Source organism: Rhinopithecus roxellana, chromosome 3 (genome assembly GCF_007565055.1).
Source record: "Rhinopithecus roxellana isolate Shanxi Qingling chromosome 3, ASM756505v1, whole genome shotgun sequence".
In the NCBI taxonomy this organism is placed as follows: domain Eukaryota; kingdom Metazoa; phylum Chordata; class Mammalia; order Primates; family Cercopithecidae; genus Rhinopithecus; species Rhinopithecus roxellana.
The window spans coordinates 107,050,910-107,078,647 of record NC_044551.1 but is presented as its reverse complement, the minus strand read 5'-3'; the positions used below and the strand labels follow the sequence as shown (position 1 = coordinate 107,078,647).

Sequence of the window (27,738 nt, the reverse complement as noted above, 5' to 3'; positions counted from 1 at the left end):
CTAGTGCCGTGGCCAGAAAAATACCTTCATAGTATCAAAATTCCACCATTTCTCCTAACGTCTGTATAGTTTTCCCAGATGTGGGATTTCGTCGTTTCTCTATCATTTTGGCAAATTTACAAAAGTAAACCTCAAAAAATATGACGAAATGTTCAAGTTTAAAAAAGCATTGAACCGTTATCTGGTGTATGTGGGTGCGCAGTGGTTGTCATAAAGGGTTATGAGGAATTTCTGTATGTTTCATTTATTTCTGTAATGTGTGACTTTTTCTTCTGAAAATACACCTCTTTTGTGTTCAGAAAAAAATATATTTTTAAGAAGCATTGAATAGATGTCACCTCAAAGTTACTCCAACAATCTGTGGTTTTCAGATCTTTTCACCAGAAAAGATGTTTAATATTTTCTTATGATCATACTCAGGCGAATTAGTTGATGATATGCTATAACACCAGTCTTAAATATCTTTAGTACTTTACATGAGGCAAAGTAATAAAATAGTAATTATACAAGGAAAAGCTGATAGGAATGATACCTAAGTTAATTAAACTGATAAAAGTTATCACTATCAAAATCCATCTCCTGGTACGCTGCTTTTCCTAACAGTTCTCCAAAATTATAAATTAAAAGTCAATCAGAGGCCAGGCACAGTGGCTCAAACCTGTAATCCCAGCACTTTAGGAGGTTGAAGTAGGAGGATCGCTTGAGGTCAGGAGCTCAAGACCACCTTGGCCATTGCGGTGAAACCCCATCTCTACCAAAAATACAAAAATTAGCCGGGCATGGTGGCAGGTGCCTGTAAGTCTCAGCTACTCGGGAGGCTAAAGCAGAAGAATCTCTTGAACCTGGGAGGGAGAGGCTGCAGTGAGCCAAGATTGTGCCACTGCACTCCAGCTGGGCACCAGAGGAGGACGCCATCTCAAAAAAAAACAAAAACAAAACAAAAAAAAAGTCAATCAGTACCTCCATTTCAAAAAAAAAAGCAATAAAACGTCAAATAGTAACAGAAGTATGGGTTAGGAATTCCAAAACACCTATATGTGTAGATTAGGGTTGAACAAATCAGCAAACATGTTGTAGATAAAGAGAGTCATATTTCTTACTGTCAACGAAATAAACTACAATCAGAAAAGAAGAAGGCTAGAATGAACCTTGTGGTATTGGATGAAACTCATGGTTTCTTTATACACGTGTATGTGTACATATAGATTTAGAAATAGATATAGGTATATGCATGGGTTAGTATATACACAGAAATCCTAGATCTATCCACTAATAAGACAAACATCTCAGTAGCAATGAGCACACGGAGCACCTGGATCTTGGTTTTGAACATCATTTTGCAATAAACCAGGGCTTCCTGAAAAAGTGGTTCATTCTAGGGCTGGGTCAGGGAAAATATAAGATAAGCCTGAACCCTCTTACAGTGTCAGAAAGTAAGAAAGTTCTCAAAAAAGGATAAGCATGTCAAAAGGTTCCAGGAACTAACCTGAAAGAGTTCTCAATGGCCCAGGAGGGAACAATTTGAGCAATAAAATATAAAACTAGTATTGGACTATAATCCAATAATAAAATAAATATCCATAACTCCGTACAGATATAAGCAAGTAATTAAATAAAAGAGGAGAAAAAGACATAGCTCTTCCATAAGAAACATTCCAATCAATAAATGTAGAAAGAATGGGGAAAATAGAAAATCACTATCAGAGCACCATAGTCATAATTGTTGCGGACAAGATGGATACTAAAATCAGTGGGCAAAAATTTGAGCAGAAACAGTATATTTGCAAAGTCTCAAAGTAAATTCCTCCCCAAGATATTTATTAACTAGAAAGGGAAGAGGAGTAACTGCATAGTAGAAACTGCATAGTAGAAAAATACAGCAGAGACCACATTAACCAAATGACCTATGTTAATTTCACCAAAAATAATGCATATTGCTATCATGTACCTCTGATATGATATTTGCTACCTCTGAGATGATATTTGCTAAAAAGGGAACACGTAGCTAGTCTTACCAAAAATGTATAACCTTGCTCTAATCATGGGAAATCATAAGTCAAACCCAACTTGAGAGAGATTCTACAAAATAACTGATCAGTATTCTTCAAAAGTATCAAGATCATGAAAAAAAGAAAAGAAAAAGCTAAGGAATCATCACAAACTAGAGGGAACTAACAAGACATGACAATTAATGCAATGCGGGATGCTGAGTTGGATCCTGGACCAGAAAAAATGAACTTGAGTGGAAAAACTGGTGAATTCTGAACATAATTAACAATACTGTACCAGAAGCAGCTGCAGTCAGTGGCTATCACAGAGAAGAATGAACACAGCAAATGAAATTCTGAAACTTCAACTGAGGTATCCAGGTTCTCACACTGGGACTCACTAGGTGGATGGCTCAACCCACAGAAAGTGAGGAAAAGCAGGGTGGGGAGATGGCCCCTCCTGAAGCCAGGGGAGGCCCTACACCCAGCTAAGGGAGGCAGTGAGTGTGCGACCCCACCCAGGAAACCATGTTTTTCCCATGGATCTTTGCAACCTGCAGATCAGGAGATCCCCTCGTGAGCCCACACCACCAGGACCTTGGGTCCACAGCATAACGCTATGCAGAGTCTCAGCAGAGTGGCTCAGGCATGCACAGAGACCCAGGAATTTTGCATAATCTGGCCTTAGGAATTCCAGCAAGGCGAGAAATCCATCCATGCCTTCCCCTAGGAAGGGGGCTGAATCCAGGGGGCCAAGCAGCATCATTCTGCAGGCCCCATTCCCATGGCATCTCACATGTTAACAACCACTGGCTTGGAATTCCAGCTGGCCAGTGGCATGAGGCTCGAGACTGCCTGAAATGAACCAAGTTCCTGGAGGGCTTGGGGGTGGAGTCAGCTGCCATTTCTGTGGTTCTAGCCTGCCAGCTCCTCTGGGGAGTCCAGGAGGTCTGGAATGGGAAGAGTTTTCCATAACACAGCAGACTGTGGTCATACTGCTTCTCTGCTTCATCCCCCCTCACTAGGTGGGGCCTCCCTGCAGGAATTTCAGCTACACTAGCCAGAGTTATATGAACAGATCTCTGATCGCTCCCTGGGACTGAGCCACCAAGGAGGGGTGGGGGCGGGGCGGGGGGAGAAGCGGTGACTGTATTTGCAGTTCAGCCAACTTAGTCTTTCCAGCCTGCTGGCTCTGGAGAGTCCAGGCAGTCTGCACAAGGAGGATTCCCCTCAACACAGCACACCCACTCAGCCAAAGGGCAGCTAGACTGCTTCTTTAAGTGGGTCCCTGATCCTGTTCCTCCTGACTGGGTGAGAACTCCCAGTAGGGGGCTCCAGACACCTTCTACAGGAGCATTCAGGCCAACATCCCATCGGTGCACCCCTGGGACAAAGCTCCGAGAAGAAAGAGCAGGCATCTTTGCTCTTCTGCGGCCTTCATTGGTAATATCTCCAGGTGTGGGAGGACCAAGGAGACTAGGGTCTGGAATGGAACCCCAGCAAATCACGGCAGCCCTATGGAAGAGTGGCCTGTTAAAATAAAAACAAACTAACAGAAAGCAATAACAACAACAACAACAACAAAGACCCCACAAAAACACCATTCAAAGGTCAGTAACCTCAAAGATAGAAGGTAGATAAGCCCACAAAAATGAGAAAGAATCAATGCAAAAATGCTGAAAACTCAAAAATCCAGAGTGCCTCTTCTCCTCCAGATGACTGCAACACCTCTCCAGCATGGGTACAGAACTGGGCTGAGGCTGAGATGACTGAATTGACAGAAGTAGGCTTCAGAAAATGGGTAATAAAAAGCTTCGCTGAGCTAAAGGAGCATGTTCTGACTCAATGCAAAGAAGCTAAGAATCATGATAAAACAATACAGGAGGTGATAATGAGAACAGCCAGTTTAGAGAGGAACATAAATGACCTGATGGAGCTGAAAAACACAACATAAGAAATTCACAATGCAATCACAAGTATCAATAGCAAAGTAGACCGAGCAGAGGAAAGAATCTCAGAGCTGGAAGACTATCTTTCTAAAATAGGACAGGAAGACAAAAATAGAGAAAAAAGAATGAGACTGAGTGCAGTGGCTCACGCCTGCAATCCCAGCACTTTGGGAGGCTGAGGCAGGCAGATCACCTGAGGTCAGGAGTTCAAGACCGGCCTGGCCAACATGGCAAAACCCTATCTCTACTAAAAATACAAAAATTAGCCAAGCATGGTGGCATGCACCTATAATTCCAGCTACTCAGGAGGCTGAGGCACAAGAATCACTTGAACCCGGGAGGCGGAGATTGTGGTGAACCAAGATTGGACCACAGCACTCCAGCTTGGTCGACAGAGCAAGACTGTCTCAGAAAAAGAAAAAGAGAAAAAAGAAAAGACAATGAACAAAATCTCTGAGAAATACGGGATTGTGGAAAAGGACCGAACCTACAACTGACTGGGGTACCTGAAAGAGACAGGGAAATTGGAAACAAGTTGGAAAACATACTTCAGGATCTCATCCAGGAGAACTTCCCCAACCTAGCAAGACAAGCCAACATTCAAACTCAGGAAATTCAGGGAACCCCAGTAAGATACTCCACAAGAAGATGAACCCCAAGACATGTAATCATCAGATTCTCCAAGGTCAAAATGAAATAAAAAATGTTAAGGGCAGCCAGAAAGAAAAGCCAGGTCACCTACAAAGAGAAGTCCATCAGACCAAAAGCAGAACCCTCAGTGGAAACCCTACAAGCCAGAAGAGATTAGGGGCCAATATTCAACATTCTTAAAAGAACTTCCAACCCAGAATTTCGTATCTGGCCAAACTAAGCTTAATAAGCAAAGGAGAAATAAGATCCTTTTCAGACAAGCAAATGCTGAGGGACTTCATCACCACCAGGCCTGCCTTTCAAGAGCTCCTGAAGGAAACACTAAACATGGAAAGGAAAAATATTACCAGCCACTACAGAAATCCACTGAAGTGCACAAATCAGTGACACAATGAAGCAACCACATAAACAAGTCTGCAAAATAACCAGCTAGCTTCATGATGACAGGATCAAATTCACACATAACAATATTAACCTTAAGTGTAAATGGCTAAATGCCCTAAGTACAAGACACAGAATGGCAAGCTGGATAGAGTCAAGATCCATCTGTATGCTATCTTTCAAGAGACCCATCTCAAATGCAAAGACACATAGAAGCCCAAAATAAAGGGATAAAGGAAAATTTACCAAGCAAATGGAAAACAGAAAAAAGCAGGGGTCACAACTCTAGTTTCTGATAAAACAGACCTTAAACCAACAAAGATCAAAAAAGACAAAGAAGGGCATTATATATGGTAAAGGGTTCAATTCAACAAGAAGAGCTGACTGTCCTAAATATATATGCACCCAATACAGTAGCACCTAGATTCATAAAGCTAGTTCTTAGAGATCCACAAAGAGACTCAGACTCCCACACAATAATAGTGAGAGACTTTAACGTTCCACTGACAATATTAGATCATCAAGACAGAAAATTAACAAAGATATTCAGGATCTGAACTCAGCTCTGGATCAAGCAGACCTGATAGACATCTACAGACCTCTCCAACCAAAAATAACAGAATATACATTTTTCTCCTTGCCAGATGGCACTTACTCAAAAATTGATAACATAATTGGAAGTAAATCACTCCTCAGCAAATGCAAAAGAACTGAAATGACAACAAATAGTCTCTCAGACCACAGTGCAATCAAATTAGAACTCAAGATTAAGAAGCTCACTCAAAAGTACACAACTACATGGAAAATGAACAACCTGTTCCTGAATGACTCCCAGGTAAATTATGAAATTAAGGCAGAAATCAAGAAGTTCTTTAAAACTAATGAGAACAAAGAGACAATGCACCAGAATCTCTATAACACACATCAAAAAGCTAGTAAGATCTCAAATCAACAACCTAACCTAACATCACAACTAAAAGAACTAGAGAAACAAGAGCAAACAAACTCCAAAGCTGGCAGAATACAAGAAATAACCAAGATCAGAGCAGAACTAAAGGAGATAGAGACATGACAATCCCTTCAAAAAATCAACAAATCCAGGAGCTGGGGTTTTTTGGGAAAAAAAAAGTAATAATAAATAGCTGCTAGGTAGACTAATAAAAAAGAAAAGGTGGAAGAATCACATAGACACAATCAGAAATGATAAGGGGGATATCACCACTGACCCCACAGAAATACAATCAACAGAGAATACTATAAACACCTCTATGCACATAAACTAGAAAATCTAGAAGAAATGGATAAATTCCTAGACACACACACACCCTGCCAAGACTGAACCAGGAAGAAACTGAATACTTGAATAGACCAATAATGAGTTCTGAAACCAAGGCAGTAATTAAATAGCCTATCAGCCCCCAAAAAAGCCCAAGCCAGGACAAATTTACAGCTAAATTCTACCAGAGGTACAAAGATGAGCTGATACCATTTCTACAGAAACTATTCCAAACAATTGAAAAGAAGGAACTCCTCCCTAACTCATTTTATGAAGCCAGCATCATCCTGATACCAAAACCTGGCAGAGATACAAAAAAAACTGCCCTCCAATATCCCTGATGAACATCAATGCAAAAATCCTCAATAAAATACTGGCAAACCGATTCCAGCAGCACATCAAAAAGCTTATCTGTCATGATGAAGTGGGCTTCATCCCTGGGATCCAAGGTTGGTTCAACATACACAAATCCATCAATGTAATTCACCACATAAACAAAACCAAAGACAAAAACCACATGATTCTAAGGCCTTGCTTTATGAATCTGGGTGCTCCTGTATTGTGTGCATACATATTTAGGATAGTTAGCTCTTCTTGTTGCTTTGATTCCTTTGCCATTATATAATATCCTTCTTTGTCTTTTTTTTTTTTTAATCTTTGTTGGTTTATAGTCTGTTTCATCAGAAACTTACAGTCTGTTTTATCAGAAACTAGGATTGCAACCCCTGTTTTTTGTTTTTTGCTTTCCATTTGCTTCATAAATCTTCCTCCATCCCTTATTTTGAGCCTATGTATGTCTTTGCATGTGAGATGTGTCTCCTGAATACAACACACTGATGGGTCTTGACTCTTTATCCAATTTGCCAGTCTGTGTCTTTTAATTGGGGCATTTAGCCCATTTAGAATGAAGGTTAATATTGTTATGTATGAATTCGATCCTGTCATTAGGATGTTAGATGGTTATTTTGCTCCTTAGTTGACGCAGTTTCTTCATAGTGTTGACGGTCTTTACAATTTGGTGTTTTTGCAGTGGCTGGTACTTTTTTTTGCTTTCCATATTTAGTGCTTCCTTGAGGAGCTCTTGTAAGGCAGGCCTAGTGGTGACAAAATCTCTCAGCATTTGCTTGTCTGTAAAGGATTTTATTCCTCCTTCACTTATGAAGTTTAGTTTGGCCGGATATGAAATTCTGGGTTGAAAATTCTTTTCTTTAAGAATGTTGAATATTGGCCCCACTCTCTTCTGGCTTGTAGGGTTTCTGCTGAGACATCCATTGTTAGTCTGATGGGCTTCCCTTTGTGGGTCACATGACCTTTCTCTCTAGCTGCCTTAACATTTTTTCCTTCAGTTTCACTTTGGTGAATCTGATGATTATGTGTCTTGGGGTTGCTCTTCTCAAGGAGTATCTTTGTGGTGTTCTCTGTATTTCCTGAATTTGAATGTTGGCCTGCCTTGCTAGGTTGGGGAAGTTCTCCTGGATAATATCCTGAAGAGTGTTTTCCAACTTGGTTCCATTCTCCCCATCACTTTCAGGTACACCAATCAGACGTAGATTTGGTCTTTCCACATAGTCCCGTATTTCTTAAAGGTGTTGTTCGTTCCTTTTTATTCTTTTTTCTCTAATCTTGTCTTCACACTTTATTTCATTGAGTTGTCTTCACTCTCTGATATCCTTTCTTCTGCTTGATCGATTCAGCTACTGATACTTGTGTATGCTTCACAAAGTTCTCATGCTGTGTCTTTCAGCTCCATCAGGTCATTTATGTTCTTCTCTAAACTGGTTATTCTAGTTAGCAATTCATCTAACCTTTGAAAAAAGGTTCTTAGCTTCCTTGCATTGGGTTAGGATATGCTCCTTTAGCTCGGAGGAGTTTGATATTACCCACCATCTGAAGCCTACTTCTGTCAATTCATCAAACTCATTCTACATCCAGTTTAGTTCCCTTGGTGGCAAGGAGTTGTGATTCTTCAGAGGAGAAGAGGTGTTCTGGTTTTTGGAATTTTCAGCCTTTTTGCTCTGGTTTATCCTCATCTTCGTGGATTTAACTATCTTTGGTCTTTGATGCTGGTGACCTTTGGATGGGGTTTCTGTAAGAGACTTAGACTCCCAAACAATAATAGCGAGAGACTTTAACACCCCATCGTCAATATTAGACAGATCAATGAGACAGAAAATTAACAAGGATATGCAGGACTTGAACTCAGCTCTGGACCAAGTAGACCTAATAGACATCTACAGAAGTCTCCACCCCAAATCAACAGAATATACATTCTTCTCATCACCACATCACACTTATTCTAAAATTGACTACATAATTAGAAGTAAAACACTCTCCAGCAAATGCAAAAGAATGGAAATCATAACAGTCTCCCAGACCACAGTGCAATCAAATTAGAACTCAGCATTAAGAAACTCACTGAAAACCACACAACTACATGGAAACTGAACAACCTGCTCCTGAATGACTACCGGGTAAACAACGAAATTAAGGCAGAAATAAATAAGCTCTTTGAAACCAATGAGAACAAGACACAACATACCAGAAAATCTCAGACACAGCTAAAGCAGTGTTTAGAGGGAAATTTATAGCACTAAATGACCACAGAGGAAAGTGGGAAAGATCTAAAATCAACACCCTAATATCACAATTAAAAGAACTAGAGAAGCAATAGCAAACACATTCAAAAGCTATCAGAAGACAAGAAACAACTAAGATCAGAATAGAACTGAAGGAGATAGAGATACAAAAAAAAAAAAAAAAAAAACCTTCAAAAAATCTATGAATACAGGAACTGGTGTTTTGAAAAGATTAACAAAATAGATAGACTGCCAGCCAGACTAATAAAGAAGAAAAAAGAGAAAAATCAAATAGACACAGTAAAAGATGATAAAGGGGATATCACCAGTGATCCCACAGAAATACAAACTACCACTAAAGAATACTCTGAACACCTCTACACAAATAAACTAGAAAATCTAGAAGAAATGGATAAATTCCTGGACATATACACCCTCCCAACACTAAACCAGGAAGAAGTCAAATCCCTGAATAGACCAATAACAAGTTCTGAAATTGAAGCAGTAATTAATAGCCTACCAACCAAAAAAAGCCCAGAACCAGAGAGACTCACAGACGAATTCTACCACAGGTACAAAAAGGAGCTGGTACCATTCCTTCTGAAACTATTCCAAATAATAGAAAAAGAGGGACTCCTCCTTAACTCATTTTATGAGGCCAGCATCATCCTGATACCAAAATCTGGCAGAGATACAACAAAAAAAGGAAATTTCAGGCCAATATCCCTGATGAACATCAATGTGAAAATTCTCAATAAAATACTGGGAAACCGAATACAGCAGCACATCAAAAAGATTATCTACCATGATCAAGTCAGTTTCATACTGGGATGCAAGGCTGGTTCAACATATGCAAATCAATAAATGTAATCCATCACATAAACAGAACCAATGACAAAAACCACATGATTATCTCAAAAAATGCAGAAAAGGCCTTCGGTAACATTCAACACCCTTTCATGCTAAAACTGTCAATAAACTAGATATTGATGGAACATATCTCAAAATAATAAGAGCTGTTTATGACAAACCCGCAGCCAATATCATACGAAATAGGCAAAAGCTAGAAGCATTCCCTTTGAAAACCGGCACAAGACAAGGATCCCCTTTCTCACCACTGCTATTCAAAATAGTATTGGAAGTTCTGGCCAGGGCAATCAGGCAAGAGAAAGAAATAGAGTATTCAAATAGGAAGACAGGAAGTCAAATTGTATCTGTTTGCAGATGACATGATTCTATATTTAGAAAACCTCATAGTCTCAGCCCAAAATCTCCTTAAACAGATAAGCAATTTCAACAAAGTCTCAGGATACAAAATCAATGTGTAAAAATCACAAGCATTCCTACACACCAATAACAGACAAGCAGAGAGCCAAATGACGAGTGAACTCCCATTCACAATTGCTACAAACAGAATAAAATACCTAGGAATACAACTTACAAGGGATATGAAGGGCCTCTTCAAGGAGAACTACAAACTACTGCTCAAGGAAATAAGAGAGGACACAAACAAATGGAAAAACATTCCATGCTCATGGACAGGAAGAATCAATATCGTGAAAATGGCCATAATGCCCAAAGTAATTTATACATTCAATGTTATCCCCATCAAGCTTTCTTCATAGAATTAGAAAAAACTATTTTCTTCATAGAATCAGAAAAAACTACTTTAAATTTCCTGTGGAACCAAAAAAGAGCCTGTATAGCCAAGACAATCCTAAGCAAAAAGAACAAAACTGGAGGCATCATGCTACCTGACTTCAAACTATACTACAAGGCTACAGTAACCAAAGCAGCATGGTACTGGTACCAAAACAAATATATAGACCAATGGAACAGAACAGAAGCCTCAGAAATAATGCCACACATCTATGATCATCTGATCTTTGACAAACCTGACAAAAACAAGCAATAGGGAAAGGATTCCCTATGCAATAAATGTTGTTGGGAAAACTGGCTAGCCATATGCAGAAAACTGAAAATGGACCCCTTCCTTACACCTTATACAAAAATTAACTCAAGATGGATTAAAGATTTACATGTAAGACCTAAAACCATAAAAACTCTAGAAGAAAACTTAGGCAATACCATTCAGGACATAGGCATGGGCAAAGACATCATGACTAAAACAACAAAAGCAATAGCAACAAAAGCCAAAATACACAAATGGGATCTAATTAAACTAAACAGCTTCTGTGGGGAAAAGAGAGATCAAATTGTTACTGTGTCTGTGTAGAAAAGGAAGATATAAGAAACTCCCATTTTGATCTGTACTAAGAAAAATTGTTTCTGCTTTGAGATGCTGTTAACCTGTAACTTTAGCCCCAACCCTGTGCTCACCAAAACATGTGCTGTAATGAATCAAAGTTTAACGGATTTAGGGCTGTGCAGGATGTGCCTTGTTAACAATATGTTTGCAGGCAGTATGTTTGGTAAAAGTCATCACCATTCTCCATTCTCCATTCTCGATTAACCAGGGAAACCATGCACTGTGGAAAGACACAGGGACCTCTGCCCAAGAAAGCCTAGGTATTGTCAAAGGTTTCCCCCACTGAGACAGCCCGAGATATGGCCTCATGGGAAAGGAAAGACCATACCATCCCCAAGCCCAACACCCATAAAGGGTCTGTGCTGAGGAGGAGTAGAGAAAGAGGGAGGCCTCTTTGCAGTTGAGGTAAGAAGAAGGCTTCTGTCTCCTGCTCGTCCCTGGGAATAGAATGTCTTGGTGTAAAGCTGACCATTCCCATTCATTCTATTCTGAGATAGGAGAAAACTGCCCTGGGGCTGGAGGTGAGATACGCTGGCAGCAATACTGCTCTGTTGCTCTTTGCTACAATGAGATGTTTGGGTAAAGAGAAACATAAATCTAGCCTATGTGCACATCTGGGCACAGTACCTTTCCTTGAACTTATTCATGATACAGCTTCCTTTGCTCACATGTTTCCCTGCTGACCTTCTCTCCACCTGTTGCCCTGCTACACTCCCCCCAGTAAGAGAGTAAAAATAATGATCAATACATACTGAGGGATCTCAGAGGCTGGTGCCAGTGCAGGTCCTCCGTATGCTGAGCACTCGTCTCCTGGGCCCACTGTTCTTTCTCTATACTTTGTCTCTGTGTCTTATTTCTTTTCTCAGTCTCTCGTCCCACCTGATGAGAAATACACACAGGTGTGGTGGGGCTGGCCCCCTTCAAGCTTCTGCACAGCAAAAGAAACTATCATCAGAGTAAACAGGCAACCTACAGAATGGGAGAAAATTTTTGCAATCTATCCATCTGACAAAGGGCTAATATCCAGAATCTACAAAGAACTTAAACAAATTTACAAGGAAAAAAACAAACAACCCTATCAAAAAGTGGGCAAAGGATATGAACAGACACTTCTCAAAAGAAGACATTTATGCAGCCAACAAACATATGAAAAAAGCTCATCATGACTGGTCATTAGAGAAACGCAAATCAAAACCACAATGAGATACCATCTCACACTAGTTAGAATGGCGATCATTAAAAAGTCAGAAACAACAGATGCTAGAGAGGATGTGGAGAAACAGGAACGCTTTTACACTGTTGCTGAGAGTGCAAATTAGTTCAACCACTGTCAAAGACGGTGTGGCAATTCCTCAAGGATCCACAACTAGAAATATCATTTGATCCAGCAATTCCATTACTGGGTATAAACCCAAAGGATTATAAACCATTCTACTATAAAAAACACATGTACACGTATGTTTATTGCGGCACTTTTCACAACAGCAAAGACGTGGGACCGATCCATGTGCCCATCAATGATAGACTGGATAAAGAAAATGGGGCACATACACACCATGGAAAACTAAGCAGCCATAAAAAAGGATGAGTTCATGTCCTTTGCAGGGACATGGATGAAGCTGGAAACCATCATACTCAGCAAACTAACATAGGAACAGAAAACCAAACACCACATGTTCTCACTCACAAGTGGGAGTGGAACAATGAGAACACATGGACACAGGGAGGGGAACATCACACACTGGGGCCTGTCAGGGGGTAGAGGGCTAGGGGAGGGATAGCATTAGGAGAAATACCTAATGTAGATGACAGGTTGATGGGCACAGCAAACCAACATGGCACGTGTATACCTATGTAACAAACCTGCACGTTCTGCACATGTATCCCAGAACTTAAACTATACTTAAAAGAAAAAAAAAAAACCCACATGATTATCTCAATAGATACAGAAAAGGCCTTCAATAAAACTCAACATCCATATACATATATATATATTTTTTGAGATGGAGTTTTGCTCTGACTCCGAGGCTGGAGTGCATTGGTGCGATCTCAGCTCACTGCGACCTCCACCTCCCAGGTTTAACGGATCCTCCTACCTCAGGCTCCCACATAGATGGGACTACAGGCATGCACCACCACACCCAGCTAATTTTTGTATTTTTAGTAGAGACAGGGTTTCATCATGTGATCCAGGCTGGTCTCAAACTCCTGACCTCAGGCGATTTGCCCACCTCAGCCTCACAAAGTGTTGGAATCACAGGCAACATCCCTTTACGTTAAAAACTCTCAATAAACTAGATACTGAAGGAACATACCTCTGAATAATAACAGTCACATATGACAAACCCACAGCCGGTACCATACTGAATAGGCCTGGTGGTGGGCGCTGTAGTACCAGCTACTTGGAAGGCTGAGGCAGGAGGATGGCGTGAACCTGGGAGGCAGAGCTTGCAGTGAGCCGAGACTGTGCCACTGCACTCCAGCCTGGGCGACAGAGAGACTCCATAAAAGCTGGAAGCATTCCCTTTGAAAACTGGCACAAGGCAAGGATGCCCTCTCTCACCACTCTATTCAACATAGTATTGGAAGTTCTGGCAAGGGCAATCAGGCAGGAGAAAGAAATAAAGTCTATTCACATAGGAAGAAAGGAAGTCAAATTATCTTTGTTTGCAGAATACATAAACCCATATTTAGAAAACACCATCCTCTCAACCCAAACGCTTCTTAAGCTGATCAGCAACTTCAGCAAAGTCTCAGGATACAAAATCAATGTGCAAAAATCACAAGCATTCCTATGTACCAACAACAGGCAAGCAGAAAGCCAAATCATGAATGAACTCCCATTCGCAATTGCTACAAAGAGAATAAAATGCCTAGAAATACAGCTAACAAAAAAGTGAAGGACCTCTTTAAGGAGAACTACAAATCAAAGAAATCAGAGAGGACACAAACAAATGGGAAAACATTCCATGCTCATGGATAGGAAGAATCAATATTGTGAAAAAGGCCATACTGCCCAATTTATAGATTCAATGCTATTCCAATTAAACTACCATTGACATTCTTCATAAAATTAGGAAAAACTATTTTAAATTAATATGGAACCAAAAAAGAACCCAAATAGCCAAGACAATCCTAAGGAAAAGAACAAAACTGGAGAGGCATTACACTACCTGACTTCAAACTATACTACAAGACTACAGTAATTAAAACAGCATGGTACTAGTACAAAACCAGACACATAGACCAATGGAACAGAATAAAGAACTCAGAAATAAGACTACACAACTACAACCATCTGATCTTCTACAAGCCTGACAAAAACAAGCAATGGGGAAAGATTCCTTACCTTTTTGTTTGTTTTTCTTTTTTTTTTTTTTTCCTTTTTTTTTTTTAAGTGGTGCTGGGAGAACTGGCTAGCCATATGCAGCAGAAAGTTGAAACTAGACCTCTTCCTTACACCTTATACAAAAACTAACTCAAGATGGATTAAAGACATAAATGTGAAATCCAAAACTAGAAAAACCCTAGAAGAAAATCTAGGCAATACCATTCAGGACATTGGCATGGGCAAAGATTTCATGACAAAAACATCAAAAGCAATTTTGCAACAAAAGCAAAAATTGATAAATGGGATCTAATTAAACTAAAGACCTCTGCACAGCAAAAGAAACTATCATCAGAGTGAACAGACAACCTACAGAATGGGGGAAAAGCTTGGCAATCTATCCATCTGACAAAGGTTTAATATACAGAGTCCACAAGGAATTTCAAATGAATATATAAGAAAAAAAACTAACAACCCCATTAAGAAGTGGGCAAAGGACATGAACAGACTCTTCTCAAAAGAAGACATTCATGTGGCCAACACACATACAAAACAAAGCTCAACATCACTGATTATGGAAATTCAAATCAAAACCACAGTGAGATACCATCTCATACCAGTAAGAATGGTGACTATTAAAATGTCAAGAAATGGCCAGGCACAGTGGCTCACGCCTGTAATCCCAGCACTTTGGGAGGCCAAGGAGGGTGGAGCACTTGAGGTCAGGAATTAGAGATCAGCCTGGGCAATACGGTGAAACCCCATCTCCAACAAAAACACAAAAAATTAGCCAGGTGTGGTGGTGCACACCTGTAGTCCCAGCTACTTGGGAGGCTGAAGCAGGAGGATAGCTTGGGCTGGGAAGATGGAGGTTGCAGTGAGCCAAGATCACATCACTGAACTACAGCCTGAGTGACAGAGTGAGACTCCATCTCAAAAAATAAAAAAATAGAGGCTGGGAACGGTGGTTAATGCTTGTAATCCCAGCACTTTCAGAGGCCGAGGCGGGCGGATCACAAGGTCAGGCGGTTGAGACCATCCTGGCTAACACGGTGAAAACCCATCTCCACTAAAAATACAAAAAATTAGCCGGCCGTGGTGGTGGGCACCTGTAGTCCCAGCTACTCAGGAGGCTGAGGCAGGAGAATGGTGTGAACCTGGGAGGCAGAGCTTGCAGTGAGCCAAGATCGTGCCACTGTACTCCAGCCTGGGCAACAGAGCAAGACTCCATCCCACCCAAAAAATATAAAAAATAAATAAATAAATAAATAAATAACAATAAATAAAAGGTCAAGAAACAATAGATGCTGGTGAGGTTGTGGAGAAAAAAGAACACTTTTATACTGTTGGTGGGAGTATAAATTAGTTCAACCATTGTGGAAGGTAATGGGGCAATTCCTCAAAGATCCAGAAGCAGAAATATCACGTGACCTAACAGTCCCATTACTGGGTATATTATCAAAGGAATATAAATCATTCCATTATAAAGATATATGCACATGTATGTTCACTGCAGCACAATTCACAATACCAAAGACATGGAATCAACTCACATGTCCATCAATAATAGACCAGATAAAGAAAATGTGGCACATATATACCATGGAATACTATGCAGCCATAAAAGGGAATGAGATCATGTCCTTTGCTGGGACATGGATGAAGCTAGATGCTTTATCCTCAGCAAACTAATGCAGGAACAGAAAACCAAACACTGCATGTTCTCACTTATAAGTAGGAGCTGAATAATGAAAACACACAGACACATCATGGGGAATAACATACATTGGGACCTGTCAGAAGGGCAGGGGGTAGGAGAGCATCAGGAAGAATAGCTAATGAATGCTGGGCCTAATACCTAGGGGATGGGTTGATGTGTGCAGCACCATGGCATATGTTACCTATGTAACAAACCTGCACATCCTGCACATGTACCTTGGAACTTAAAAGTTGAAAAGAAAAATAGTACTGTACCAATGTTCATTTCTTCATTTTGGTAACTGAGCTTTGGAGGTAATTCTCCATGGGTCTCTTACATTTCTGTATGTTTTGTGAGTGAGACAAAAACCCTTTGTTCTGGACTATCTTTTCAAAGGTATCTACATGGTGAATAGCCTTGGAAGACAGATAAGTTCTCCCTCTGGAAAAAGAGCAGGTTTACTTGCAACCCATTATAAAAAAAACTCAGCAACACACTAAGTTCAAGGTCCTTCAGTCAGGACACAAACCCACTATGTGCACAGCATCTACCTAATTATCTCTGAAATCCCTGTAGGGGTTGGAGTGGGAGGGGAGAATAAGGGAAACAACACAAACATGAAGCTCATATTCCCTATTGTGCCTTGAGTAATAAAGTCCTTTGTCTTTGGCCCAGGAATTTCATGTCTTTTGCCAGCGTCCATGAAACTGTGACAGGCTAACTTGTCCACTTGCAAATAAGATAAATTCTCAGGCCCTTATAGTTCTATACAGTACTATGGTTATGCATAATAATCATACTGAGTTATTGGGTAAAAGATATACAGGAACTCTCAGTACAATTTTTACAACTTTCAGTAAGTCTAAAATTACTTCAAAACTAAAAGTTAAGAATAAAATCAATCAGTAGCCAAATACTAATTCTCCATGTCAAAAGAAAATAATAATAATATAATAGTTGATATGGTTTGGCTCTGTGTCCCACCCAAATCTCATCTTCAATTGTACTCCCATAATTCCCACATATTGTGGGAGTGCCCGTGGGAGATAACTGAATCATCGGGGCAGTTTCCCTCATATTGTTCTCATGGTAGTGAGTAAGTCTCACGAGATCTGATGGTTTTATCAGGGGTTTCCGCTTTTGCTTCTTCCTTATTCTCTCTTTGCATGTTGCCATCCATGTAAGACGGGACTTGCTCCCCCTTGCCTTCTGCCATGATTGCGAGGCTTCCCCAGCCATGTGGAACTGTAAGTCCATTAAACCTCTTTGTTTGTAAATTGCCCAGTCTCCAGTATGTCTTTATCAGCAGCATGAAAACAGACTAATACAATAGTAATGGTGTCATCATTGCCACAATATAATTGATATCTATTACATCAGGTTCTCTCAAAGAATTCACATTTTTTTCAGTGAGTTATTCTGGGGGTTTGCATTAAAAGATTCAATTTCAAGCATATTAAGTATCATATATATGCTTTGCTAACTACTTAGGTAACTGTGTATCATCAATTTCAATGACAATTGTGCTTTCCAGAATTCACTCTACTGGGGTGAGAGTGGAGTGACTGAGAAACAAATTACTCTCCTATGGCAAGGGAAGACTGTACTTAAATACCACAAAGATCTCATTACAAGGACAGTGTCATGACTTTTGCCACAAGAGCAATTATAATGAGATAAGCTTACTTACAAAACCAAGCAAAAAATAAAATAAAAATAAAAAACCTTAAAAAAAATCATCTTCCAAAGATAAGTATTAATAGTTACATTACCTTGCAAAAGTTATGTATACTTCCTGTACTAATTGCTTTCATTTACATGAATCTGATCCTATAAAGTAGGCTATTTGTTACAGATAAACAAAAGCACCAAGAATTCACGTACTTCACCCAAAGTTGCACAGTTGATTAGTGCAGAGTTGGTAAAACAAAATCAATTCAGTTGTGTTCTTCTCACCACTGAACAATATCTTGTATTTTCTTTCTACTTTAATCATCCCATAATTCATTTCAAAATTAATATATTTTCTAATGGTTAAAATGATAAATTGCATGTTTTATGTATTTTACCACAAAAAAGTTCTGAAGCTTTAAAAAACATATTTTACATGTTAACTAGAATTCACTTTTCTTTCATAAGTCAAGGCAAAGCATTCTCAGGCTCCTAAAATTAAATATAACTAACATTTATTGAGCATTTACCATACAAAAGGCACTGTTCTAAGCACTCTATTGTATTAAATCATTTGATCCTCTTAAGAACACTGTGAGGTAGATAAATATTATTGTCTCACTTGTACATTTGGCAAAGGTGAAATACAAAGATGCTCAGTAACTTGTTGTTCAATGTCACAGAGCCAGGATTTAAACCCAGGCAGCCTAACTTTAGCGCCCACTCATTACAATTCGCCTGCCAAAAGGACTTAATAGACATTTTTCCAAAGAAGATATGCAAATGGCCAAAAGCATGAGATGTTCAACATTATTAGTCAGCAAAATATAAATCAAAACCACAATGAAATATCACTTCATGCTTCCTAAGATGGGCATAATAAAACGGATAATAGTAAGTGTCGGCAGGGATGTGGAAAAAACAGAAGGTGCATACATTGCTGGTGGGAATGTAGATGGTGCAGCTGCTGTGGAAAGTAGCTTGACAATTCCTCAGAAAGTTAAACATAAAACCATATGACCCAACAATTCCACTCCTAGATAGTAACGGCAAAAACCACAATTGCTTTTGCATCAACCTAAAATATATATTTTTAAAAACCTGAGAGCAGGAACTAGAACAGATTATTTGTATACCAACGTTCATTGCATCATTATTGACAATAGCCAAAAGATAAAAGCAACCCAAGTATTCATCAACAGATGAATGGGTAATAGATCAACAAAATATGGTTTAATACATACAATTCAGCCACAGAATTAAGTGAAATTTTCATTCATTGCTACAACATGGATGGACCTTGAAAACATTATGCTAGGTGAAATTAGTCAGACACAGACAAATGTATGATTCCACTTAAATCTAGAATAGGTAAATTCATAGAAACAAAAAGTAGAATAGAGGTTACCAGGGACTGAGGGGAGGGAAGAATAGGATATTATAGTTTAACGGACAGAGTTTATGTTGGGATGATGAAAAAGTTTGGAGTATAAATTGTGGTGATGGCTACACAACATTATATATTTAATGTCACTAAACTGTACACTGAAATGCTTACAATGATAAATATTATGTTATGTAAATGTTACCACAATTTTTAAAAAAAGAATTAGACTGTCAAATAACTTGTCTACATAAACAAACAGATCAGAGATATTTGTATCAGGTCAATTTCTCTACTCTTTGCAAGGTCAACAGGCTCAATACGTAACTTTTCAACTAGGTTTCCAATAGTGAAAAATGAAGAAAAGCAAACAATAAATTCAGCAGGAAAAAGAAAAAAACAACAACCCCTCTCTCTCTCTCTTTAAGAGATGGGGTCTTACTCTGTTACCCAGGCAAGAGTGCAGTGGCACCTTCTTACCTTACTGCAGCCTTGAACTCCTGGGCTCAAATGATCCTCCCACCTCAGCCTCCCAAAATCTGCCTAACATAAGAGTGAAAAGCCAGCAACAGGAATGAGAATCTCATCACAGACAGATAAAGAATTCAGGAGATACAGGCTTGACTTTAAAAAATACGATAATTTAAAAATTGCTCATCTCGGCCGGGCGCGGTGGCTCAAGCCTGTAATCCCAGCACTTTGGGAGGCCGAGACGGGTGGATCACAAGGTCAGGAGATCGAGACCATCCTGGCTAACACGGTGAAACCCCATCTCTACTAAAAAATACAAAAAACTAGCCGGGCAAGGTGGCGGGCGCCTGTAGTCCCAGCTACTCGGGAGGCTGAGGCAGGAGAATGGCGTAAACCCGGGAGGCGGAGCTTGCAGTGAGCTGAGATCCCGCCACTGCACTCCAGCCTGGGCGATAGAGCGAGACTCCGTCTCAAAAAAAAAAAAAAAAATGCTCATCTCAAAATAATTAAAAATACCTATGACCAAAGGTAAAGGAAAAGAATCTTTAGATTAGAAAAAGGCAAAGAAACACCTCATGTAAATACTTACTATATGCAAGAAAACAAATGCAGTCACACTGTTCATTTAAGTATAATTCATTATTATGTGGTATAGCAATAAAAAGATGAACGCTAAAGCAGCTCTGCCTCTTGTTAGCCATCTGACTGTAAGAGTCTATAAAACGGAATAACACTATTTAAATCATAAGGTTGTCTCATGTATTAAACAAAAATGTAAAAGTACTTTGTAGCCTGTGAACTCTTTACAAGTGATACCAAATTTTAGGCAAGACTATTTCTGAATATATTCTCTAACTATACAAGCACTAATAGAAACTATGAATTATTAATTTTGGGCAAATGAACTCAAGGAATTAATGTGCTTTTACGGTCTTTGAAGAAAACTTCTACCTATCAGAGGGTAAAAATATAATTCCTATTTTTCCTAGGGAAAATAAATCAAACACTTAGAAAGCTCTAATGTGGTTTTTAAAACTGGCCATTCCTCTTTGAAGACTTAATTAAGGTTATGAAAAAATTCCCTCTTGACATATATCACCTTTGCTCAACTTTGGACATACAATTAGCCTGCACAGTGATTTGTAAATCAGTCAGCTTTCCACATATATTATGAATGAACTATTTCAAAGAATAAACATATTTTCTATACTAACAGGAAAGAACAAATTAATGTAATAATTTTCTCTTGAGAATATATCTTTAATATGTACAAAAACTAAGCTTCAGAATACCCAAATTTTTACCCTAAAAATTATCAATAATCTAGCCTATTTTAAATTTACCAAAATAGTTTTCTTTTCTTTTTCTTTTTTTTTTTTCTTGAGACACAGCCTCACTCTGTCAACCAGGGTGGAGTGCAGTGGTGCAATCTCAGCTCACTGCAACCTCTGCCTCCCGGGTTCAAGAGATTCTCCTGCCTCAGTCTCCCAAGTAGCTGAGATTATAGGCGCTCACCACCACACCCAGCTAATTTGTTTGTATTTTAAGTAGAGATGGGGTTTCACCATGTTGGTCAGGCTGGTCTCGATCTCCTGACCTCGTGATCCACCCACCTCGGTCACCCAAAGTGCTGGGATTACAAGCGTGAGCCACCACGCCCAGCCCAAAATAGTTTGTTTTCTAAGTGATGATACTGATTCAACAGTTTCAGTTATTCTACATTAACTACCCTGGGAATTACCACTTTTCACTTTTCACACCAAATTTGAAGACTGATTTACCAGTTGCTCAGTCAGACAACCACAATGATGTACCGGAGACACAGAATCAACACATAAATGCCTATGAGGGGCCAGCAGTTAACCACTAATGAGTTAAATAGGAATGACTAGGAGCTACGGTGACCTGGAGAGATCACGCCCAACATAAGGGCACAGCCAATAATACTGAGCTTAACCAACTGCTGCTCAGGAAGGTGGTCTCTGAAGCTGTCAGATCTTCCCACTGTCAACAAAAGCCAGAAATCTGAATTTTTATACAAAACATCTTGATTTTGAACTATTAGCTACTAATTTAAAAGCTGATAAAACACAGTTCAAAGCAAAACATCTGTAGACTGCCAGTTTGTGGCTCATGCATTCTTCTTAAACACCTGCAGTCTTCCCTTCTCTCTCTCCTTCCCTGACTTTCTCTCTCTGTTTCTCTCTTACGATGTTCCCCCCATCACTTTTTCCTCCAGAATATCCAAGCCTAAAGAATAAGGAAAAAGTTACGATATGTGGAATTAAAAAGCCAGAGAAAATACTAAAACTCAGCATCCTTTTACTAACTTAAAAAGCCTGAAAATCTTGCAGTGTTAATGATGCCATTTCAACTGGTGACAATACCTACTGTACAAACAAAATCTTAATGCTTCTTCAGCAAGGAGCCTGGAGTGAGATCAAGTACTTGCATGAGCTAGGGAGCCAAGAGGACTGGAGCTAGAGACCCAATTCTGCTACTTGCCTGTTACCTCTATTTCCTCATCATTTAAAAGCAAACAGTAGCCGGGCACAGTGGCTCTCACCTGTAATCCCAGTACTTTGGGAGGCTAAGGCAGGCTGATGACCTGAGGTCAGGAGTTCGAGAGCAGCCTGACCAACAGGGAGGAAACCCTGCTTCTACTAAAAATACAAAACCTAGGCTGGGCGCAGTGGCTTATGCCTGTAATACCAGCACTTTGAGAGGCCAAGGCAGGCGTATCACCTGAGGTCAGAAGTTCGAGACCAGCCTGACCAACATGGAGAAACCCCGTCTCTACTAAAAACACAGAAGTAGTTGGGCATGGAGGTGCATGCCTGCAATCCCAGCTACTCAAGAGGCTGAGGCAGGAGAATCATTTGAACCTGGGAGGCAGGGGTTACAGTGAGCTGAGATCAGGCCATTGCACTGCAGTCTGGGCAACAAGAGCAAAACTCCGTCTTTAAAAAAAAAAAAAAAAAAAACTTATCCAGGCATGGTGGCGGGCACCTGTAGTCCCAGCTACTCGGGAGGCTGAGGCAGGAGAATGGCTTGAACCTGGGAGGCGGAGGTTGAAGTGAGCCGAGATTGCACAACTGCAATCCAGCCTGGGTGACAGAGCAAGACTCCATTTCAAAAAAAAAAAAAAAGCAGCAATCTAAACAAGAACTAAACAAAATATTATCATATATAAAATACCTAGGCCTGGTATGTGCCTGGTGTTTAGTAAAAGGGTGTGAAATATGTAGAAACGGTTTATTATAATTCTTACAGCTTGTTACTTTTGAAAAGAAAATACTGGAGACATAAAAACTTCCATCTCAGGGTCTACCTGATTCAGTTTGTGTGCATGCTCTCCCTGCTGTTTCTTCCCTTAAACAGGTTTTCAAACACACTGTTTTTAGACATTATTCCATTATTCCTATGACCAATGATTTGCAAGTGGTTTATGACTCAGCCTCAAATGCATAGTGGTATCTGCAGAAGATACAAAAGTACAATTAAGATGACTAAAATATTTCTGGAATGAGGCCCTAATTCTACCCAATCAAGCTTGTATCCTTTTATCACCATCCAGCTGCTTTTTTTTATAAAATGAAAAAGTATAAATTATACAGCAAAAGTCACCTACAAAAGTCAAACTTGTCACCACCTTTCAAATATAAAAATATTACCGTGGCTGGCTTGTTGGGTTATAGAGCATTAGGCCCAAACTCCCTGACATAGTTTATTTTGCCCTTTCTGAGGCAACCACCACTAATCTCTGCAGCCTTGTCTGTCACCACTCCATCCCTTCTCCCAAACTCTCCAAATACACTATGCATTCTATACACTAAACTCTCATACATCCTGTTCCCTCAAGCAGAGCTCACTTTTTCCTCCCTCAAGCCCTCCCCCAGCCAGTCTCTTCCCTAATTAATCCTAAATATTAGAATCTAGGTTAAATATTTTGTTATGTCCTTCAGTCTCAGCTTACATGTCACTTCCAAGATTTCCCAGATCTCTTCCTCATCTCCACCACTCAAACTTAGGGTTAGGAGCACCTTTTTATATGTTCCTATAACACCTCACATATACACATCTAAGAAAGAAGCTGATAGTGTAGAATTCAACAAGAAAAAGACCACATGCTTACGTGCATTTTACATATATACACATATACACATACATATACACACGAACATTACATTTTATTTCCTAACAAAATTAAAGACTCTAGTAAAATCTCAGAAGCACTACTTGGTGAACATGCACCCTTTCGCCTTCTGACTCTTACTCCATGACGGCCTAATTTCGAAGACTGCCGAAGGATATCAAACACATATAAAAAGTGTTTAAATCTTTCCAATCTGATGTCATATAATTTAAATAAGATGTTTAAATTAGCAAAATGATTTTAACCTGAACAAAGTTATTTTACAAATGCTTTTACTTTGAAAAATTCAGAAAACATTTTTTGCTGTTTTCTTCAGAGCCTCAAAAATTTGATGTTTGTCAAACTCTTTTTGAATACATTCTCTACTACGTATAAGTATGCATAGAACAAAAGTTTCACTGTGGTTCATTACCTATAATTTGAAAAAGCTGCCCTACATCTTCGGCTATTGAATCTGAGGGCTCCCCATTTAAATAGATATGCCACTTTCCACTAGATCCTGATCTACAGGAGAACTGAAGTCATCTCTTTTTCATCTTTGTATTTCATAGTCTGTCACACTGTCTAGAAGTAGGGTCTCCAAAAATATTTGTTGAACAACTGAATTTTACCAAGTTGTTCAACAAATCTTTTGTGCACCTACCATGTCCCATGACCCTCATCCTTCTTATTTTATCTCAAATAACGCTAATGATACATACTCTGGGGAGATCAACCAAGACTTTGTCTTTATCTGAAAAAAGATAATGTTATATGTTCGGGAATGGGGGATAGGAAAGGTATTCTAAGAGGTAAATGGAATACAGGCAGGTTTTGTAAACAAGATATACATAGAGGACAGAATACATTCATAGAACCTATATCCTGCAATAATAAACTACAAGTCTGGGATCTTTTAAAGAATATTCCATTCATATTGAAGATATGTTATATTTCTAACAAGCAAGATTCTGCTGAAAAGTCAAAGTGAGTTTGCACTTCCTGAACAAACCTAATTCCTGGAACTCCCTTAGGCTATGACATTTGTAGTAATGTATTCAGAGAAATGAATACAGTTTAAGTAAATAGTCAAATAACTGTGACTCAATGATCAATCAAATCTAAGAATGCATTTTTAAAACTATTTTAAACATAAATGTAAAGAAGTTCACACAGGGTACTAGCAGAATTCTAATAACCTAATGAAATAAAACATAAAAAGCCATCAATTCGCTTCTGTCTTATTGACAACACCTAAATATTCTCCATAATTCTAGAATTATATTCTACCTAATTAAAGCAAATAAAATGCATAGCATGCCAAGAGGGAGGAGAGCTTTTCACAGGTAGCAAATTTCACCAGTAATAAGCGAAGTGCAGAAATGTTGGGAAAAATTGTAATCGTAAGGTATTAACTAAATGTAACCAAAAAAAGATAAAATTCAGCAAGTCATTTTTATTTTTTAGAAAGCAGTATAAAATAAATCTCTGGTAAACAGAATTTTAACTATATATTTATAATTAACAATTCTGAACAGACTAAAAACTACATAATAAAGCTAGCACAGTAATTTAGCCTTTGATTTATATTTGAAACACTTTTCTTTCAGTATCCTACTGAGACTCCTCCAAACATTTTTAAATGTTTCCCCTAACCCCCTCAGACAACTTGTTTAAATTAATTACATTCACAAACCCCCATGTTCAAATTCACAGTCCCTTCTAATCACAAATTTTCCATCCTCCTCAGAGGTCTACTGAGCGTCAACTATACATAGTACATTTAGAAAATATAAAAACCCTAGGAAAAAGTCAAAATGTCGAAAGTAACAAACTCCAAGTACTCAAGCAGTAAAGACCTTCAACCATATTCAGTCCTTCTGGTCCCCTTCTTGGAATGCTTTTCCCCTGGCTGGAATCTTCTCATCTTTCAAATCTCAGAGATAGTTCACGACACCATCTAGCTATTTTCTGTAAGAGCCACCCATTCCTTTCCTTCATTGCTTTTTTCCCAGTTTGTAATTACATATTGGATAGCTTCTTTGCTTATTTATTATCCGTATCCAGTAAGAGAATACATAGACACGGACTCCACTGCATTGTCAGTGATTATCAAAGCACTCAATAAACACCTGATAAATTAACGCACAGATCCTGTGCTCAGAATAAAGGTCTGAGATAGACACACTGGGATATAGATGATAAATTACCATGAAAACTTAATTTTAAAGATTACCAGTGGGACGTCTGTAGGGTTATGAGAGCCTAGAATGAAGACCTGAAAAGGCCCTATATTTAGAGTTCTGGTAGGATAGGCAAAGGAGACTGTCTCTCTCCCTCAATCCACTTTGTGTTTTAACTGAGATACGACTATGCCACTTAAGTAGGACTGTGTAACTATACTACAAGTATTATTGTCATCACCCCTTATTTCCCTATCTGACGCTTAAGTTTCTTGGAAACAGAAATGATGTCTGCTCATCCCATGACACGCGCAATATATTGCAGGAAGTAAGGTTAGATAATCATGAACCTGGAAAAAGGGCTTCTTACTAGGTAGCTGTGCCCGGCATTTCCGAGATTTCCAACGTGCACCCGCCAACTCCGCCGCCCTAAGCGCAGAGCTGCCCCAGCCGCCGACACCCCGGCAGGGGGCGCCGCAGCCTCCTCCAAAGGCCGCTGCCGGCTGCAGTCCCCGCCCCCGGCCCTGCGGTCACCTGCAGCGGCTGCACTCGGGCCTCCGTTTGGCCGGCTCCACCGGCAGCTCCCACAGCCCGTCCGCACTGTCGTCGTCCGCCTCTGCGCCCAGGGCAGCCGCCGCCGGCACTGGGCCGCCCTCCTGCCGCTCCTTGGCGTTGGGCGTCTGAGACCTTGAGGCCCCAGGAGGCCGCGCGACGGGCTGCTGGAGTATTCGCGCCTCTTTCTGCGACTCCATGGCGGACACTCCGGTCAGGCCGTGGCATTGAAGCCCGGCTACCGCCAGGGGGCGCCACACACTGGAGAAACCGGCCCGCGTCGCGTAGCGCCATGCGCGCACGCCACGTACAGGGGGCGGGTCTCCGAAGTCCAGTCTGGAGGTTCCACCCTGCCGCTGGGAAGGAACGAGCCGATTGGCCCGTGCCCAGTGGGACCGGGTAGGAAAGTGTGGACAGTGGTGGAGTGCTGGTGAGGTTAAGTATCCTCACTGGGAGAGGTAAGGGAAACCTCCGCGAGAGCACCCCAGTACCAAGCCCGAATTTAACCCGTTTAAAAGTTAAAATAAAATGGAATTCTGCATTTTCTGCCTTGGGATGGCAGTTTAAGAATATGCAGGATTTCCACAGTGCATGCATCGCAGTTGCAGCAGCTGATGTACTTATTATTTAAAGGCCAACAAAGAGGTTATATCCACTGGAAACTACTCACAGCTGGTCCGTTTCATTATGTGACTTTCCTGCTCTTCTATGCCTTGTACTAATAAGACATCAAGCACACTAATTTACACTGGACACCAAATGTTTCTTAAATTAGCTTTTTAGATTGTCCCGGATCAGGAAGCAATAGGAGAGCTGGCCTGGGGTACCAATAGGTTTTATGTATGGGGAAACAAGCCCTTGAAAGGTAACCTTGCCCAGTATTCACAACTACCAGATACGGCAGTATAGCACAGTAGCTGTTTTTTAAAAGCCAAAATGAAATCTATGTTAGAATGAAGGCAGAAATGCTTTTTACCCAAGATGGGTGTCGAATTCCTTTTATTTATTAATGCTTTGTGTTACTTCCAGCAGTACACAACATTTAAACAGAATTAAGCTTAGTTTTCATCAATCATGTGAATTAAGTTTAGGAATCACAATTGTCTTAACTCTATAGTTGTAATAGGTTAAATGTGAAGCAAAGTAGACAACACAGAGTAATAGAGCAAATACTGTATTTCTTAAAATGTTTATTTCACTTTTAGATTTTTCAGTCATCTTAAAA

General features: G+C 39.8%; 1 protein-coding gene across 1 annotated transcript in view; it reads right to left on the bottom strand.

The window, feature by feature from the left end:
• DTWD2 (DTW domain containing 2) overlaps nucleotides 1-26,801 on the bottom strand; it is a 167,126-nt gene extending 140,325 nt beyond the window's left edge. The window contains exon 1 of the mRNA XM_030926685.1: nucleotides 26,496-26,801. Coding sequence (XP_030782545.1) covers nucleotides 26,496-26,713 — 218 coding nt within the window. The 5' untranslated portion in view covers nucleotides 26,714-26,801. The remainder of the gene's footprint in view (nucleotides 1-26,495) is intronic.
• Nucleotides 26,802-27,738: the final 937 nt, after the last annotated feature.